This window comes from Xiphias gladius, chromosome 7 (genome assembly GCF_016859285.1).
Source record: "Xiphias gladius isolate SHS-SW01 ecotype Sanya breed wild chromosome 7, ASM1685928v1, whole genome shotgun sequence".
Lineage (NCBI taxonomy): Eukaryota > Metazoa > Chordata > Actinopteri > Istiophoriformes > Xiphiidae > Xiphias > Xiphias gladius.
In genome coordinates, this window is record NC_053406.1 from 23,702,449 (window position 1) to 23,721,906 (window position 19,458).

The window sequence follows — 19,458 nt, forward strand, 5'->3', positions numbered from 1 at the left end:
TGCATTTGCATTTCGGGAAATTAAGATGCATTTTGTGTTACTACAGGAACAGCGCCTTCTTTTAAGTGAGCCCAACACCATCGCATAAACCCTCCCTTGTATTAGAGCTTCATGTTAAATGACAATCATTAAGTACATCAAATACTATACTGTAAAATAACTTTACCCCACTTACCAGCCTTCTCAACACAACTCCACTATGAATCAACTATAATATGATAATACTGAATTATTGCCAAGCCATTCTGTATTCCATTAAGCAAACTCTGTTTGGTTTTGACTAGATGACTGGTCTTAAAATATCATTTCTCGCAATTCCATAAGAAACCCTCCTCAGGCTATGGGCCATGGATTAAGGCTGACACACTAAACGATTGCATCACAGCCTTCAAACATGTACAACCGAGTCATTATACGACAGTCGAAAATAGACCACAAGCTGCTTTGACAATAACCGTTAGTTACGTTATCAGCAACAGTTAGAAACTGCCAAGGAATCTGATCACTAGACATTTCAGCCGATCTGTTTAACTGCTCGTATTAAACATGTTCATGTCGACAGACCGTCTGTCCAGCCACATTCACAGTGACCATTAAAAAAAAAAATAGTCAAGATGATCAAAAGTTGGCAATGATCTCCACCAAGAGCAAATTTCTAATGTCTAATTAGCCAACTTCTCAGACCCGCTGTACTGGAAACAAATTTTTCTCATAGTGTCCTGGAATAAACTTTCTGATAACGATTCAGTATAAGAAGAGATGCAAATTTTGTCTGAGGTTAGTGGTTCTGTTCAAGGGGCACAGTGAGTCACTACCCCCAGCAAAGAGCGTACAAGGCGTCGCATTGCGCCGGCGCACTGACAGATGACAAGCTCACCTCGCACGAGAAGTTCAGCCTCTGCAAATACAGTGTCGGCACTGGTCTGGGCCCGACACCCATACTTCCCAGCATGCTTCAACAAAATGCTCCTAATCATCAGATCCACTGTTGAAGACCGCTGCAATTGGTAAAGCAGAGCATAAAAAAGTTAGGTATTAAGAAAAGTAAAGAGTAGATGTGCTTGACACGAAAAAGTGTGATTCCTTTATATCTTGTAGAGGCTCATGTTGCTTGAGAGATTCCTGTTTAATTCAGGCACTTGCTTGCTGCTATATTCTTCAGCTACCTGTATTTTCTCTCTGTTGAAATGAGAAATGCCTAAGGCAAGAGTGGGAATAATTCAAGGTCTACAGGCAGCTGTTTAGCACGAAACCTGATTAAAATTACAAACCATGCATCAGCCAGGAATCTATTGTGCCTGTAAAGGATTGTCACTGCAAATACTTTCTCTCCAGAGCATGGGTAGTAGCAGAGGACACATCAGGACAGATGTGATATTAACATCCATTGTTGATAAAGGAATAATGACACAAACAAGACTCTCTGCTCGCTTGTAAATTTTTTTTTTAAATTCATTCTATGGGTTAGACGCCAATGAATTTTTTGTATTATGGGGAGGGGAAATCTGAGATGTTACTTTGAAAAATATAAAACTAAAATAATCTTGCTGAAAGTTTAAGCAAAAAAAACCTTAAAAAAAAAAAACAAAACAAAAAAAACAAGGTTCATACTGTAAGTATTTATTTTAATGTCAAACATAACAGGAGTAATATGTGAATCTTTGTTTTAAGTTGACTTTACCTCTTGTGTTTCAAAATTGTGCATCTAAAAATAGATACACTGAAAAAGAGTAAACTGACCATTTAAATTCAGTTTAACACAATGATTTGTGTCTATACTGTAGATGTCATTTAGTACTCTACAATAGTATTATCCTACAGTAAGCTTTTTCTTTTCCGATGGCTTCTATCTTTGATTCTCATTAACCATCAACCACCAACTAGTGTGGTATATCTCTAATCAATATGCACAATGCAGAATGGACTGTGCATATTTTGCTGACCATAATGCCCTATTACACCAAACATGGGTAGCCTGGGGAAAAATTACATCAGGATCGGGAACAAATAAAACACAGAGGTCACAAAGGGTCCTGCAAAAAGAAAAAAAGTTAAAAGGTGAAGGTGAAATGGCAAGATTAACAATGCAGCCTTGATGCTGAGGGAGGCAAAGGTTAAATGCCTCCTTGTTTGTGTATATTTTATTTTTGTTTGGAGAATTTATATGACACGTTCCCCAGAGGATCCTCGACCTTGCATCCGTTGACCTTTTCTAGATGACTTAAGTCGAGCAGAGCGACAAACAAGCAGAAACAATGGATGCAATTAGGCTCTTACAATTTCAGGAGTGGCCCAACTACTATGCAGTTTTTGTGAATGGGTTCGTAACCATATTTTCATATAGGCATAATTTGATAAGAAAGATGACGGTAGTATGTTACGTATCTACAAAAGCCATAATGCCTTATTAAGAAACTGAAAAATTCACCATATTAGGAAGTTATATTTAATATTTTTCTCTCCATGATTTTCCTTCCTACTTCTCATTCCAAAATAATTGCTGACCATGTTTCAGCTTTTACTACCTTTCAAAGCCAGTATGAGTCAGTCTCTATTTGTATTCTCAATTTTGCAAAAGGATACAATTTCACAGAAGCAATTCAAAATAGACCAGACTTTGCTATACAGTCTATAACTGTGTTAGTCAGTGCAGGTCTTTGATGATACCTGAGGTTGTCCGACCTTTAGTAGAACGGATTCTTTTTTTTTTTTTACCGATAAGTGATTGGTGCAATAAGTAGTATAAAATAATTACAAAGAGTGAAAATGGAAACAACAAAATAATTTAAAACTTTAATGGGTTGATCCACAAGATCAACACGTTTGGGCAAAATGTCAATTAAATGAAAAAACAAAAAACAAACAAACTGCCATCTGTTTACACTTAACAGATGAACAATTAGACAGACAGACAGACAGACAGACAGACAGACAGATAGATAGATAGATAGATAGATAGATAGATAGATAGACAGATAGATAGACAGATAGATAGATAGATAGACAGACAGATAGACAGACAGATAGACAGACAGATAGACAGACAGATAGATAGACAGACAGATAGATAGACAGATAGATAGACAGATAGATAGATAGATAGATAGGACCACAACCAATATAATAAAGTTACTCTTTGTCTTACTTTTGCTCTTACTCTCGCTCTTACTGTTTGGATGTATTCAAAGTGGCCGCCATCTTGCTCAAAGTTGATTGGTTTTTGGTTGAAGAACCACTGGAAAGCCACATCCAGCGATGTGTCATGGGTTGCCTTGCAGCTCAGCACCACGCTCTCCCCCACAGTCACCTCCACTCTGACCGGACTAAGCTCCACACGCATGGCCTCTGGAAGCACAAAGCTGCTGCACTGTCACCTCAGGCTAACCCAAAGCAGCTGCATTTGGCTGCGGCATCACCGCCAGATCACAATGAGAACCCAACCGTAACTTGTGCAAAAACACTCACCTTTGACAGATAATTTTCCTGCTTAGCTCTGATTTAGACTGCGTACAGTGCATCTATGAGACAGAAGCCTTTACACTGTTAGTGTGTCCTTGTGATATGACTCTTGAATGTGAGAGCCCTCGGTTCATGGTTGAGCAAGCACCATAAATTTCCTGGCACCCGAGCAAAGGTGGGAGGAAAAAATGACATTGGGGTCTGTTGACTAGTAGCCGACTAGCGCTAATTTGGCAGAAAATAAAGGCCCCCAGGGCATCACTTACCTTTTACCCACAGTATGGCAGTCATCTCTGCTGAGCCCAACTGATTCTCTGCCCGGCACACATAGTTCCCCTCGTCAGCTCGGCTGGAGTTAACAATTCTCAGAGTGTTGTTCCGTAACAACATAATCCTGCGAGAATGGACACAAAAATCAATACTGGTATGAGAAAGAAATTCACGTATGAACAGTTGCACTACAAGTTCAGGCATGAGGTTATATGTTTGTGCTTGTGCCGGGTTGCAAGAATAGCAATATTCACCAGGGATGAGAATTAAGAAGTTAAAACGAACAGCTCAGATATTCTTGAAATAATCATCCAGTGGAAAATATAAAATAAAACTGTGTTTACAGATAAGAACTTATTATCACTGAACTGAAGGACAAAGAACGCCTGACAGTAAGTTGTTTGTTTGGAGAAAATCTCCGAGGACTGAGGGATATGATGTCAAGAGCAGTGTTTGTATTTGTTGTGTAACCTTCAAGGAAAACATGGAAATAAACCTTTTTCAGTAAAGATCAATCGACAATTTAAATGTGTTAATGAATCTGATTAGCAGATACCACTAACTAGCCCTATCTGGAACAGGATTAAAACACGTGGCCTTAAAGATACAGATTAAGGTGATGGGGACAAATTTTCAATAAAAAGAAGGAAAAAAAAAAAGGTGACACCATAGTATTGATGTCCTGAACATAACAACACAGTATTCCTCTGACTTGCAGTGAGGGTACAATGATGCACTATAGCCTGTCTTGTGCCTTTAGAAAGAACACAACAGTCAGCCATTTGCGTAATTACAGTATAAAATATAAAATTCATTAAGGGAAAATTTCAGGACATTTGTGGAGAACACTACACAACAAGATATAAAATAGATGTTATGATTCTTTCTTCCTCCGCATCAATAGTTCCATAAATCTAAATAAATGGTGCATTCATCATGCACAGCGCTCATGAATCCACCTGACAAGCCCTAAGTATTGCTGCATTCGATGAATCTAAAGCAAAGATCTGTCAAATCAAGATGTGCAGATCAATGAGCTGTTCTCCTGGGAAACACAAGTGTAACAGAGTAAAAACAACACCACGGATGCAATCATAAGTAGCCTCTTATCAAGTTGAAGTACACCAGGAATATGGTATTAACATTTTTGCTCTGACTGGTAAATAACAGCTGGAGAATTAAGTGCTTGACATCAGATAGTGAAGGACGTAACTGTATCCAACACCAGTGGAAGCAGGTGTGTGAGCAGACGGCTACAGAGCAGGAATCGTGTTAGAGTATAGTCTAGTATTGTGAATTACGTTGAACCACGGCTTTCCCCTCTTTTATTCAAAATATAAATATATATATCACATTTGATTTCACCATGCCCTACAGAGGTGGGGATGCAAATTTACAAAGTTATTTTTTATTAGAAAATCAATTTCGTTCCAAATCAAACAATGAAATTGATGGGTGGTGTGAGCTATTCTGGTCTTTTAATTTAATTCCCGCTGTTTGGCATTTATATTTATTTGTATTTACACTCATGAGGGCGTGACAAAAAATCTTGCCACACACAGACAATTCAGAAGCAATCTGCAGCCAGGAGACATTTTTCAAATTAGGGAGGAAATTCACATCCGACAAGGACACTGAGGCAGAAAGGACAAGATAGGGACTGTTGGGTATACAGAATATGCAAATCATTTCAACCTTAGGTAAATTTAATGGAAACATTAGAAGATCACAGCAAACCTATAGCATTTGAAAATATATATGTTTTAATCTGAAGCATTCTGCTACAGAATGCTCATTAATTATATCTAAAATCAGTAACCAATAACACATTTTAAAGCATTTCACAGTATTTATATGTAAAATTGCCAAATTATGCACATACTGTCTTAAACAAAGAGTCTGTGGTTTCAATTGAGGACGCCACGTTCTTTCAAACTAATGGAATTAATACTTTCTATTTAAGAGACAAAAGTCCTGAACATTAGCGGAAATCCATGTTAATTACAAACCTTCATTAAGTCAGCACAGCTGTCAATGCCAGATAAACGTGAAGCTGTTTCGATTCCTCCCTTGTTCTTCCAAGAATAGAACGTCTCTCCATCCATAAACTATTTACTTTACTATGGGTAATGGCAGAAAATCCTTGCAGGAGTCACCCTGGCCAAGACCTGAGAACGCATGACTCCTTTTGTATTTTGGCTTTTTCAGATAGAAATCAACCCATTCACAAGGTTGATCCCCAGTTGAGCAGTGACCCCCCCTACACACACACACACACACACACACTGTGTCAACGTTCCTTAATTCAATATAGTACTGTTAAGTTGCATGAAACATCCTATAAGAGTGTCAAACTCTAATTGGATTTGAGTTTTAGATTATAAAAGCACTTTGTATAGGACCTTAAGAGGAATGTGTGAGAAGACTTAAAATGACTGATTGCAGAAATTCTTTGAGATCAGGAACAAAATGATCTACATACGTACATTATATAATGCCAGCACTTAATCGTGAATGAGGAATTACTTTGAGGGGAGAGATTATCTAACTGCTCTGCCAATATTTTTGTGAACAATTTTCTGCTCTCTTAAGTCATGACTTTATCTGAAGTCAGATAAGAACAACATCAGGGTGTTCGAACAGGTATGAATCTAACCATGGTGTACGCCGACAACACTGAAAAAGAGATTTGCTGGGGTTTGACGAATACCTCAAAAGCCTTATCAGATTCAGACAAGCCAGGGTCATTAATCACAATTTTAGGGCTACACACTCACTAACTTCTCCCCATCCATCAGTTCCACCGAAGCCAGCTCTTGTACAGAAAATAGACATCCAAAATTACCTCTGAGGACCATTTTTCCTTTTAATGTAAATTAAATATTTTGCAGATTTGCACCAAACTCCAAAATTAACATGTTAAACCAATTCCTGACTGCTTCTGCTCCTATCCATCTATTAGAGGCATGAAGATTTGTCGCTGCCTGTTTGAAGGGACGACACACTGAGAATCTGATTATCAACTGGCTGCCCTTGCTGCAAGGCTGTAGAACAGACTGTTGAATCTTGGCTAATAAACAAAGGTCCCGTTCTCTCACTCAAAACTTGGGATGCTCAGCAGTGACTGATAATTTCAGTAGTGTCGCTCAGTTTGATTGATGGACCCTCGCCCTGCTCTGCCCCCCCCCAGGTGCAATGGAGAGATGTTTCTCATAAAAGATGATGCATCAAACTGCATGTGAATTCCAAATGCAATTGTATGGTCTAAATTGTCAGCATCGGTGAGGAGGAGGTGGGGGTGAGGATGCGTCCCCGGAGCTTTCCCAGTACCTAAGGTGTTTTATTTTAGCTGTGACACTTAATTTAAGTTACAGTAATGAAACTGTGATGTGTTACAACAAGACATGTATACAATTCCTCACAGGCCTGAGCCAGAATAACAACACCTGAATTTATGCCATGAAACTATCATGAAAAACAATATAAAGAAATTGAGGGAGACAAACTTTTCATGACTTCATACATATTTTAGAGGGTAATTAACTTTCTGTCACAATATTCTACACTCTAAACTGTGAAGAGGAAAAAAACTCTGATACTATTTATAACCAAGAGCTGGTCAATCTGCCAGTGTCTTCAAAGAAAATGAACACAATTTATCCCAACAATAACAGAAAAAATTAATCCTTGCTCTAAAGTCTAAGTCCAAAATATTTTAAGGGCTTCACTTCAGACACTGAAACCCACCCCCTGCTATTTTGGATGTGCAATAAGGGGCTCAAGCCAGATTACGACCTCAATGATATTTCCAAAATGATTTTGTCTGAGTTTTACACATTTCCTTAGCTTTTCAATACCACAAACTGTACCAGTACACAGGCTTAGGTGTTATGACAGGATATTTTGCAATTCAAAAGATGTGTAAACAGTAGAGATCTGAGATACTGTTTCTGCCAAAGCATCTCTATCTCTTTAATATCTCTGGCTGTATTAGGCCATTGCAGACAATGTTGTAAATCAATGACCAGGGAAGATTTATGGCAAAAAATGTACATCATATATTTAATTCACTACTTTAGCCCAAGTAGACATTTCTATCTGGAAGTTTCTTCAAGTTAAAACGTTAACAAATTACTGTATCACAATATGCAGTATGTTGCTATGAAGTCAGCAAGTGTTGTTATGAATACGGGGTCCTGAAAAGAAGAGTCCGCTTTAGTTTTGGTTAAGGTTTGAACACCTGTGAGGTGTCCTTGAGAAGAACACTGGATCCCTACCAGCTTTGGGACTCCCACAAACTGCATGTAAATGGAGAAATTTCTTACAGACCAATAACTCAACCTGATGCGTACTTTTATTATTTCATATACCAGCACATTCGGACACAATGGGAAAAATGGATACATCCAGTATGTAAAAAAAACTACCTGTACTTGAGAGTGCTTCTAAAGAGCCGCTGTACCTTTTACTTGGCTGTATCCTTCTGTCTCCTCTCTTCCAGGTTATCCGTGGTTTGGGCGACGCTCTGGGTTTGCATTCGAGTGATACATCTTTTCCAAGCGTGGCAATGACCCGTATGGGATTGGGGACAAAAACAGGTGCCGACGCTGTGTAAGACAAACAAGCAACATTTTGAAGGTGTATTAAAAAAATAAACAAATTAAGAAGATAATGTAGTCGTATCATGGTCAACACACTAATATTCACACACTATGTGATTAATTATTTCCAAAGTTTGACTTGTCAAAACGAATGTGTTGAATACATTTTTGAATCAATTAAGATATGTAAATATGCATTATGTTCGGCATTAAACCCGCACTCCAGATGAACTGCATTTAACAAACTAATTCACAAAATGTTTGTCACACAAGCAGACAAAAACTAAAACGATACTGCCTTGTATAAAATCTGAACAGCTGTTTCCAGCACTGTGGCTTATCACAAGGTGTGTGCTACCTGCCGTGTGCTACCTGCCCAACAGAAAATAAGGATTCTCAAGTTGCTCTGTGTCTGCTAAATGTGACATCTGTCTGGCAATACTTGCCTTGCTTATTTCTGTAAATTTGTTTTGTAGTTTTTCTGCCCCCTAGTGGAAAAAAAACAAAAACAATACAAAACTCGCTTAATGGAGTTTTAATCACTGTGTGGTTGCTAAAATGTAACAGAATTAGAAACGTAATACTTGTTCCACCTCTTCAACTGTGGCATTTCAAAGTAATTATTTCATAAATGCTAGAGGGTTTAGTATGACACATCATGACTCAATACACCGCTCGATCAAAATACTAATTTCTTTCAAAGTAATAACTACATTTTCCACGAGGCTTTACAAAGCATGCTTCTTTACATGCACTGACTTCGATATGCTTTTTACGTATACTCTGTACAATGTAACATACTTCGCCTTTATTATGTGCCAATTCAGTATTCTCTTCCATTATATAAATATGCACTGCGTTGTGGAGCCTAATTCCTAAATAACTGTCATCATATTAATGACGACATGGCTGGATGATTTGTACTTTTCTTGGGAAAATTTTTTTTAACCCATATTTAACCAGGCTGCCTGAGTGAATAATAAATACTTAATGTCAACATTTTTAACAATTATGGGTCACTTAAGCAAACAAATTAAGCAGTGATGGTCTAAATCAGGCTTCAGGCACTAAAGTTGATGTGGTACTGGTACACAGTTGTATTACACATCAAGGCCATCTACTGTCTGCAAGGCTTTGTCAGCTGTGATTATTCAAATCCTGAATGATGCTTTACATGTGACATTATACACAATGACAATTCAATCCCATCTGCAGCTACAGGCTGAGCCCTCTACATGTAACACTTGTGTCTTTGAGCCTGAGTAGCTGCCTGAGTGGCAGAGGTCCCTCTGGCCAGGGAAAGCAGCAGAAAACAGAGCAGTTGCTGTGAGTATCTGTTTTAATGAAAATAAGAGCAGGCCTGCAGCTGGTAGAAGCAGTAGCCTTATTGCTTCACCCGCTACCCTCTCAGAAGAGCTGGATCTGGGACAAGATCGCAGGCACGAGGGCAGCCGCTGCCCCAATGTAGCCTCGAGTGATCGCTCATCTTCAGGCTGTTATTAGCCATGTAATCTGTCCTGATAGTGTTTGCTTATGGACATCTCCACAGAGCACAGGTCACTGGGAAGAGATGCCTGGGAGGTTTAGTTATGAAAACATTCATCACCGGCTTCCAAATATCATCATTGTGACTGTGACTCTAAGACAGGCAAATGCAGCGCCTTGTCAGCTCAGATAATGCTTACTAAAATCTATAACTTCTGACTCTTGCAGACAGCACCGAATGAATTTAAGTCACCTAAACAGTGGTTGTTTCACACAGATTTTAAACTGGTGGTTTAGGAAAGCATCAGTTACTGCAAATGGACAAAAAAAACTTTGTCCATTTTCAAAATGCCACAGATTCCCTTCAACAAAGGGCATGCCACACAGACAGTAAATCAAACTGTCCCGCAGCGAAACACAAAAGGGGAATGGGTGTCACCAGATGTGTCCCAGTATAGAGGATGACAAGGAGAAAATAGTGCATCAACACAGAACAGTGAACAGCCATTCAGTGTGACTGTTGTGTTTTTAGCCTGAAGCCTTTAAGGTTCCCTTGGCTTTTAATATCCTTAAATTTCCATGCATGCTTACACAGCATGCTTTGCTATGTACAAAAAAAGGATAGAAATACTCGTTCCATGAATAATGGCAAAATTGTACAATCTGTGGGTTGGCAATTCCTGATAATTATAATTGATTGTTAAATGATAATAACACTGACTAATGATGAAAATCAGGTCTGAGGTGAAGGTTTGTTTTCTCTAAGTAATAGGGATTGTGATGCAGTCTGTGCTTTGATGACAAACAAGAGTGGAGATAAGACCCTAATGGAGTCATTAAACTCCATCAAAGAAACCATTGATGTCTCCTCTGGTGCTTGCTCCCATTAGTCTAAATCTATACCTACAAGTCATTGCTTTTCATTCTCCTAAAAATAATGTAGAACTGTTCCAGACTGTCCTCAACTTGATGCTCGCAGAAACTTCACTGAATATAACCATACGGGTCCTTCTTTTATTCATGCTGTCCCCAACCAGGGTTAAATGAGGGACCATTGATTGGCAATCAGCACATCTCACAGTTCAGCATTCCCCACTTACATTTCAATTTGCTTGACCTATCATCTGGCACCTTATTCGGATTTCAAAACTCAGTCTGCAACGTTTAATTTTTGCAGAGTATCAAGAAACATGCATGGCAGAGCACAAAGGTTACCTCATAAAATTTGCACATTATTATCTTTATTATTACACGTTATTTTTTTGTTTTAATGCTTTGTTTAGTCTAATTTAAATCATACGCAAAATGTGGAAATACCTAAAATCTTCAGTTCGGCATTGGAGTAGATGGCCCCATATTTATTTTCCGCAACGCACTGGTACATTCCTGAGTCCGTCTGCTGTACTTTGTGAATGGTCAGATCGCCATTCAGTATTTCAACTCGACCCTGTGACGAGAAAAGAAGTTTAAAGAAAGCTCATGTCTGAATATAGATATACTAAACTTAATGCTGCACATAGTGGACGTGTAGTTTCACAGGAAAAATTCCGATATTTCCCGGTACAATCAACAAAAGGAGAGGGTACTGTGTGGTAAAGTGGGTACCTGGGTTGTCAAGGGCAAACCATTACGAAGCCAGCGATAGGTGGGTCGGGGCCTCCCCGTGGCCTTGCACTCCCATTGGAGCTTCTCTCCGCTATCCATCTGAGTATCATTAATCATTCTGACCCACTGGGGGAAGGCTTGAAGACAGAGAAGAAAAGATTTAAGAATAAGGTAATATATCCTTGAGACACACACAAGACTCAAGTATGGTTTACATAAACTTATACGAAAGGAAACACACGTGCACAAATGTACTCTCAACACACAATGCAAGAGGCTGTATTTAAATTAGTGGATGCAGTAATGTGCCAAACCATCTGTTTGTAATCCCTTAATGCTACCATCCCAAAAGAAGCAGAAAAAAATGGTTTAGGACGTACTTCAATAGAAAAAGTTGCGTGTTATTTATTTTTTAAAATTGCGGTACTTTATTATGCCATCTTTTTTGCGCACTGCCTTTTTATATCACACATTTTTTTTCCACCGCTTCTGTACTTCGCCCCCTGCCAAACTTACAAATCACACTATATATCCAGTAATAAGACATTTCTGGCACTGATACTGTTATGCTCTTTAACCCTGGAGAACTTTAAGAAAATCATTCCTATTCTAATGAGGTGTCGGCTCAAAGGCACAGCAGACACCAACAAAAGGCAAGGCAAATGTTTTAAATGATGTACGAAACACCTAGGGCTCATTTATAGGACCAGGATTAAGCCTTGTTCTAGACCAAAGTGGCTTTTAAACCCGTTTATCAGTTTATCTCAGACTTGCTTTCTCCGACATGGTTGTGAGTTCAGGGATTTGACAAAGCTTGAATTACCTCACTTTGTCTCCTGCAATAATATTAAATGAACCATGACTTAATTAATTCTTACATTAAACTCCAAAGCAAGCAGATTTAACATCAGATTAATTCTATCTATGTGTGGAGATACATAGATTATTTGGACAAGACTAGTGGTGTGTTTGTTCAAATGTTCGAGCCGAAATTATTGGGATCAAAAAACCCATATATACCAGCACACCTCTAGTCAAGACCAACAGTACCACCACATAAACAGTTATTGACAGTGTGGCTCACGTCCATGTTTTTTGTATCACGTTTGTGAACGTGTTCTTTTCTCTCCTTCCATTGCATGGCTGGCCCACGCCACAGTCAAACTAGGCAACTGTCTTTCCTGGGGGGCCCTTAACCATGAAGCTTTTTTCTTTTCTTTTTTCCCCATAGCCCTCTCGCTTGCGTTTCTAAGCCGCATCTACAGTTCCCGTCCAACTTCACATGCTACACAGGATATCTGTCAAAACTCAGGATCTGAACACTGTAAAGGCTGTATGTGCTTTCTCTTCATTTTCTGGTCTCTTTTAGTCTATTGGGTCTTACATGTGGTGGTGCATTTTTCAATTTTTGTGCATTTACAAGAATATAAAATTTACAAGGACCTTTTACTGGGACTGGATTGCTCTGTAAGTGTTGTTTAAAGGAAGGAATGTCAATCATCCAGTCATCAACCAAAGCTTTTTTTTTTTAAACTTTTTTATTTTAATCTCCTTTATTTCACCTTTTTGTTGTAATGTTTTTACGCTCAAATGATACATGTATAAATACAAATGGTGACATCAATACATATGTAAATATGAGCACCAGTTTGTAAATGCAATTTTAAATGAACAGACTCTGTCCAACAGAGCTCAAAAAGATTACTGGCCCTGACATCCCTACTGATGTGATTATTTTCTGTTTGTTTAGCTAAAGCTTCCACATAGATTTCTGACATGTTTTGTTTTGTCTTTTGCCCTGTTTATACCATGAAACTAGAAAAATCATTTCAACAGTGTGTGCAGAACAAAGGAAACCCCTCCATTGAGCTGCTTTCCCCACAGAAACACACCAAGCACATTCCTTACTGTTCTTTGCATATGGCACCTTCAGTTGAATGCTTTTTTTTTGTGTGGTTTGTGTGGCCAGGAGGGTCTCCCTCACAATGAAAGTTCAAATTACCGGCCGACCTGTGTAAATTACATTTAGTGTGAGGCTACTACAAATTAGGCTCCCTATTCTCCTCGTGATGTCGACAGAATGGAGGTTGCCAAGAAGTGAGGGGCCCTGGAAAGGTGTCTTCCCAAGGCTGAGGTAGTCCATTATCTTTGCACTGAGCACATTGCACAGAAAGAGAAGAATGGGGGACATGCACCCTCACAGATAAGTTTATGATCATGGGTAAAGGCAGTAATTCAACAAGCTTACTAGTCCCTCACATTGATTATAAAAATGAAATCTGTTCTTGACTGAAGTCCATCCTGAAACTGATATGTAATTTGGTAAAAAAAAATAATAGTATTGTATACCTGAATTAGATTTAAGATGAGAACATTACAACGGTAGTATAGATACACATTTGTGCTAATTATTAGTATTCACGACAGATTTAATTTCTAATTTAATTTAAAAAGACTATTCCAATCTGTTATCTGACACTTAATGCTTTTGTAGTGACAGAAATAATTAGAAACAGGTGTCCTCAGCTAATCCATAAAAAGTAGTATATGTCCAAAGCCTTGGATGTATAAAACTACCAGAGGAAAAAATTTTTTTTTTATGACAAATCTATCTGAAAAAGACAACAAACAACTATAATGAATTATAATAACAACTACACGCAAAAAATATTTCAGAACATTTTTGCCTGGGAAAAAACACACCTCACAGTTAAAATGATGGTGCTTAATAGACCCAAACTTCTCTCAACACGGACAAAACAGCTCATTCGCTCAGATGATGAACACTTTTTCTTGAATTATCTGCGATGGGTGTATAATTAGTCCTCAGACTGTTCAGCAAATTCCAAGGGACAAGTACTGGTCCTCAGCCTTGAATTTGAGAATACTGTAACTAAAATTATATCATAAAAAATCTGTGGAATGTGAACAGAAAGACCAAAATAGCTTATCAAAAAGCTGAATAGTAGTTAAGACTACTATATCTACTGTGCTAGAATTCCTGGAATACAACACGTCAACACCTGGTTTCGTATACTGCATAATATGCGATGGGTGTACAAAAGTAAAAGATTAAAAAATTAAAAGGTATAAGAACATGCTCGGACTCACTGTAGACCTGTAGATGTCCTTTGAAAGCAGTGCCTCCTCTTGGATTCTCAGCTTTACATTCGTATGTTCCCGAGTCCTCCAGTTGAATGTTGGGAATCTCCAGCACAGCCTGGGACTTCCGAAGCCTTGCCTTCTTGGGGATGTTGCCATTTATCTTTCTCCATGTGATTGTGGGCACTGGGCTGTGAGGAGAGAGGACTAAAATTATACACTCAATAATACAGTCTAGGAGAGTAGGCAGGAGTTACAGCATAGGTTGGGAGCTGCAATGATGCATTTCACTCTTGACGACAAAAACATTTTTTTTTTGTTTTCTTTAAATTAAGAAAGTTACCATTGAGGAGAATAAATTTATATGCATTCAGATTAATCTATTATCTGGCAATGCCCTTTTAATAATAACTACAGTTATTTTTCTGTTATCTTTCTGATAAAATATCAAAAAGATATTATCAAAAGATGACCTTGATAGATTCTCTCTAGTTATTCCCTAGTTTACCTCTGTGGGAGAACATAAAAAAGACAATTTAAAACTTTTACAATTTCTGAGTTTTTACAATTCTTACCTATATTGCCTTTGTTAACTGTTAGATGTTAAACTCATGCTTATTGCTCAATCAATTTATTGATTAATCAAGTTACCTGAGTTTTGGACAATTAGTAGGAAAAAAAACAAACAGATTGTGACTTCATTGTTGTGGGCATTTTAAAATTTAAAAATTTTTTACACTACATGATGAATTAAAAGAATAATCATCAAATAGGTAGAAAAATAATTGTTAGCTGCAGTCCAACAAAAAGAGAATTTAAAAATAATAACATTTAACTATAACAAACACCAGCAATGAACTACGGATCACAGAAGTCCTTAATTTGCAATTAAGTATTGACACACCCTGATGCCATATGTAATGTTGGTTCTGCTCTACGTGTCAATCATTAACCTTTTGACCACTCATGATATATTTACTGCACCAAAAGCCCCCTACATCAGACCTCACGTTTCAGAGGGACAGGGACAATATTCGAATCAGGTTATTACAACAGCCAGACAGATTTTTTTGATTAGCCTGTGAGCAATGCCATCTATCCCTGTTTATTCATGGAATGCCCTATAGATCCTTATGATAGACAACTTGCACATGCAGAGAGTGAATGTCTATGGGCTCAATATCAGTAGGGCTCTCGTGTATGACAACTAGAATAGACGGATCTCTGAAAGATGGAGATGTGACATCATACAAACCCCCACTGAATCCATCAATCATTTAACCAATATGGAAATGTTACATCCCTGAGCTTTTTTATCTGTTCTAAATTCACAAGGACATAAAAGAGCTCTTGGCTGCAATGGGCTCAAATTAGGATTCACAGCATGTCTTATATTAAACAAGCTATGGTTTCCATTGTGGACAGGGGTTTTGTTTCAAATCGTTTAAAAAAACAAAACAAAAAACATTTTTTTTTTGTTTTCTTTAAATTAAGAAAGTTACCATTGAGGAGGATAAATTTATATGCATTCAGATTAATCTATTATCCGGCAATGCCCTTTTAATAATAACTACAGTTATTTTTCTGTTATCTTTCTGATAAAATATCAAAAAGATATTATCAAAAGATGACCTTGATAGATTCTCTCTAGTTATTCCCTAGTTTACCTCTGTGGGAGAACATAAAAAAGACAATTTAAAACTTTTACAATTTCTGAGTTTTTACAATTCTTACCTATATTGCCTTTGTTAACTGTTAGATGTTAAACTCATGCTTATTGCTCAATCAATTTATTGATTAATCAAGTTACCTGAGTTTTGGACAATTAGTAGGAAAAAAAACAAACAGATTGTGACTTCATTGTTGTGGGCATTTTAAAATTTAAAATTTTTTTACACTACATGATGAATTAAAAGAATAATCATCAAATAGGTAGAAAAATAATTGTTAGCTGCAGTCCAACAAAAAGAGAATTTAAAAATAATAATATTTAACTATAACAAACACCAGCAATGAACTACGGATCACAGAAGTCCTTAATTTGCAATTAAGTATTGACACACCCTGATGCCATATGTAATGTTGGTTCTGCTCTACGTGTCAATCATTAACCTTTTGACCACTCATGATACATTTACTGCACCAAAAGCCCCCTACATCAGACCTCACGTTTCAGAGGGACAGGGACAATATTCGAATCAGGTTATTACAACAGCCAGACAGATTTTTTTGATTAGCCTGTGAGCAATGCCATCTATCCCTGTTTATTCATGGAATGCCCTATAGATCCTTATGATAGACAACTTGCACACGCAGAGAGAGAATGTCTATGGGCTCAATATCAGTAGGGCTCTCGTGTATGACAACTAGAATAGACGGATCTCTGAAAGATGGAGATGTGACATCATACAAACCCCCACTGAATCCATCAATCATTTAACCAATATGGAAATGTTACATCCCTGAGCTTTTTTATCTGTTCTAAATTCACAAGGACATCAAAGAGCTCTTGGCTGCAATGGGCTCAAATTAGGATTCACAGCATGTCTTATATTAAACAAGCTATGGTTTCCATTGTGGACAGGGGTTTTGTTTCAAATCGTTTAAAAAAACAAAACAAAACAAAAAAACATTTTCTTTTACTTTGTATTTTTGAATAGCTAACTCATCACCTTGCAGCATGCACTTAGGTTTGTTCACATCACTGAGTGTGAAGTAACATAGTGAATAATAGTCAGCAGGTTCAAACAAATTCACGTAATTGAAGCGCCAAACCTCTGCACGCGAATTTGGGGACAGAGTTATGTCACTGTGTCTTGAGCCAAACTTCATAGTTTATTTTTATCTTTCATCTCCATGTGAAATGTGGATCAGCAAAGCAGTGTCTTAATACAAAATGCCGTATATAGGGGATTTATGATGACGCATTCATAGACAGTCACAGTATTCACACTTTTACTTGATATTTATGTAACATGCATTCCAGTTAATCCCTGACAAAATGAAGAAATACAGTTTTTAAAATATACTTTTGAAGTTATTAGTCATACATTAATCCAGTGAAATAATGCAGAAAAACCATTCCAGGTCGCTGTCATCACTGGTATCTCCCCATCTACACACAGCAATACACTGTAACAGCGTGTTGAATCAACAATAATAATTGTTCCATACAGTATGGGCAAAATCTGGGGCCTGAGGTAAAATCATCAAGTCAATATCTGTGGTCTAATGTGTGGCCATTTGTCAGTACTTGGCATTTTCATTTTAATGTCCTGGTGGGGTGTTATAACATAAAGACATAATAACAAAAGGCATATAGAATGCAGCCCTTTCTTATATGTTATTGATGGAGAATTTTGTTAGAGACCTTTGCTCCAACTAAACTCTTTACTAGCCAGAGAACAGAGCAAATCCATAGAGACCCTGAGGGGCTGGAACATGAGGGTGGCCCTTCCTGAGTCTATGACAGGACTTCTCTTTGGAGGCTGAATAATGAGCACCAAGCCTATATGTACAGGACAGGGGGCAGGCAGGAGGGAATAGGTCCATTCAGTTTAGAAACGAGAGACTCCGCCTGTCAGTGTCTTCCGTATGAAACTGTTGGCATAAACTCCTGAACTATGAAGCTCTGGTCATTATGGTCGATTTTATCACAGCGTACAAAATGAGTATTTTATACCCACAGGCAAGCTCTGTAGATTACACCTTAATTAGCATTCCAAACAATTGCTTCGCCCTCATCTGCACTGGTTCCATATTAAAGGTTCAAAATTAAATCTAATATCAAAATAAACTGGAGAGTTGGTGTGCGTCAGATCATTAAGATACAAATCTTATCCCACCCTTTAGGGGCTGGCTGTGGCTAAGGAAGTAGAGTGGGTCGTCAACTAACCGGAAGATGGTGGTTCAATCCACGGCTCCTCCAGTCTGAATGTCGAAGTGTCCTTGGGCAAGGTACTGAACACCCAATTGCCACTGATGGCTGTACCATCAGTATGTGTGTGAATGTGATGTAGGAATGTGTTTGTGAATGTGGCATGTAGTGTAAAGTGCTTTGATGGGTGTATAAGACTAGAAAAGTGCTATACAAGTACAGTCTATTCACCATTTGCTTTAGTTCATTTGTTAAACTCTCAATTTCTTGGCCCCTTTAGGAAATTCTACACTATTTCTAAGGGAGAATCTACCTGAAACACAAAGCCACATTTTACCTGTATGACGTGAGCAAAACAACTGTCTTTCAAAGGCATTAACCATAGCAGAAATAGCAGAAATGTGTTTTCATTAACAGGCACTTCCTGCTGACAATGTGGTCCTTGTGGTCTTGTGTAGCTGAATGAAGAAAGTAACGGCAAGTGTTTCAAGAGTTCGGTTCTCTCTGGGGTCACTGAAATGAAAAGTATATACACTACTCTAAAGCAATTTGGATGAAAGCATCCACCACATATTATATTATAAGTGGAAATGAGTGGGAGAATGCGTAACCCATCAAACGTACAAGGCTTTTTGAACTACAGTGAACTTCATACTCCAATGAAAAAAAAAATGAATGCAACTAACAACACTGCACTTTCCAGAACTTCTTATAAATCAGCCTCTGAAGCCAGGGTTTTAAATTGAAGATCTGCAAGTAGTCCAAAAGTCTGAGACCACCTTCCCCACTGCGTATCATCATCAATAGGTGGCTATAATCATTCAGGTTAATTATCCTGATTATCCTTTATTTAAAAAACACACTTGCTGAATGACAGCTGCTTTGCATCAACAGGCAATAAAGAATCAGAACCCAAATACTTGTACTGTATACTGCACATCGTTAAACAGCTAGTAAAGTCTGAGGCTGTAATGGAAGTAAACATGAATCTTGCAACGTTTTTGCTACAGATTTCCATCCAGAAAACGTTGAGTATAAACTGGTTCAGATAATGACAGT

At 37.9% G+C, this 19,458-nt stretch overlaps 1 protein-coding gene across 5 annotated transcripts in view; it reads right to left on the reverse strand.

The window, feature by feature from the left end:
- cntn5 (contactin 5) overlaps positions 1–19,458 on the reverse strand; it is a 107,063-nt gene that overhangs the window by 13,804 nt on the left and 73,801 nt on the right. For 3 of the 5 annotated variants that reach the window (XM_040131461.1, XM_040131460.1, XM_040131459.1), the window contains exons 10-16: positions 14,532–14,713; positions 11,421–11,557; positions 11,133–11,262; positions 8,192–8,336; positions 3,726–3,853; positions 3,146–3,345; positions 878–998 (exon numbers count right to left, since the gene is read on the reverse strand). In XM_040131461.1, the coding sequence (XP_039987395.1) occupies positions 878–998; positions 3,146–3,345; positions 3,726–3,853; positions 8,192–8,336; positions 11,133–11,262; positions 11,421–11,557; positions 14,532–14,713 (1,043 nt within the window). The remainder of the gene's footprint in view (positions 1–877; positions 999–3,145; positions 3,346–3,725; positions 3,854–8,191; positions 8,337–11,132; positions 11,263–11,420; positions 11,558–14,531; positions 14,714–19,458) is intronic. The other 2 variants (XM_040131464.1, XM_040131462.1) reach the window with 2 other exon arrangements.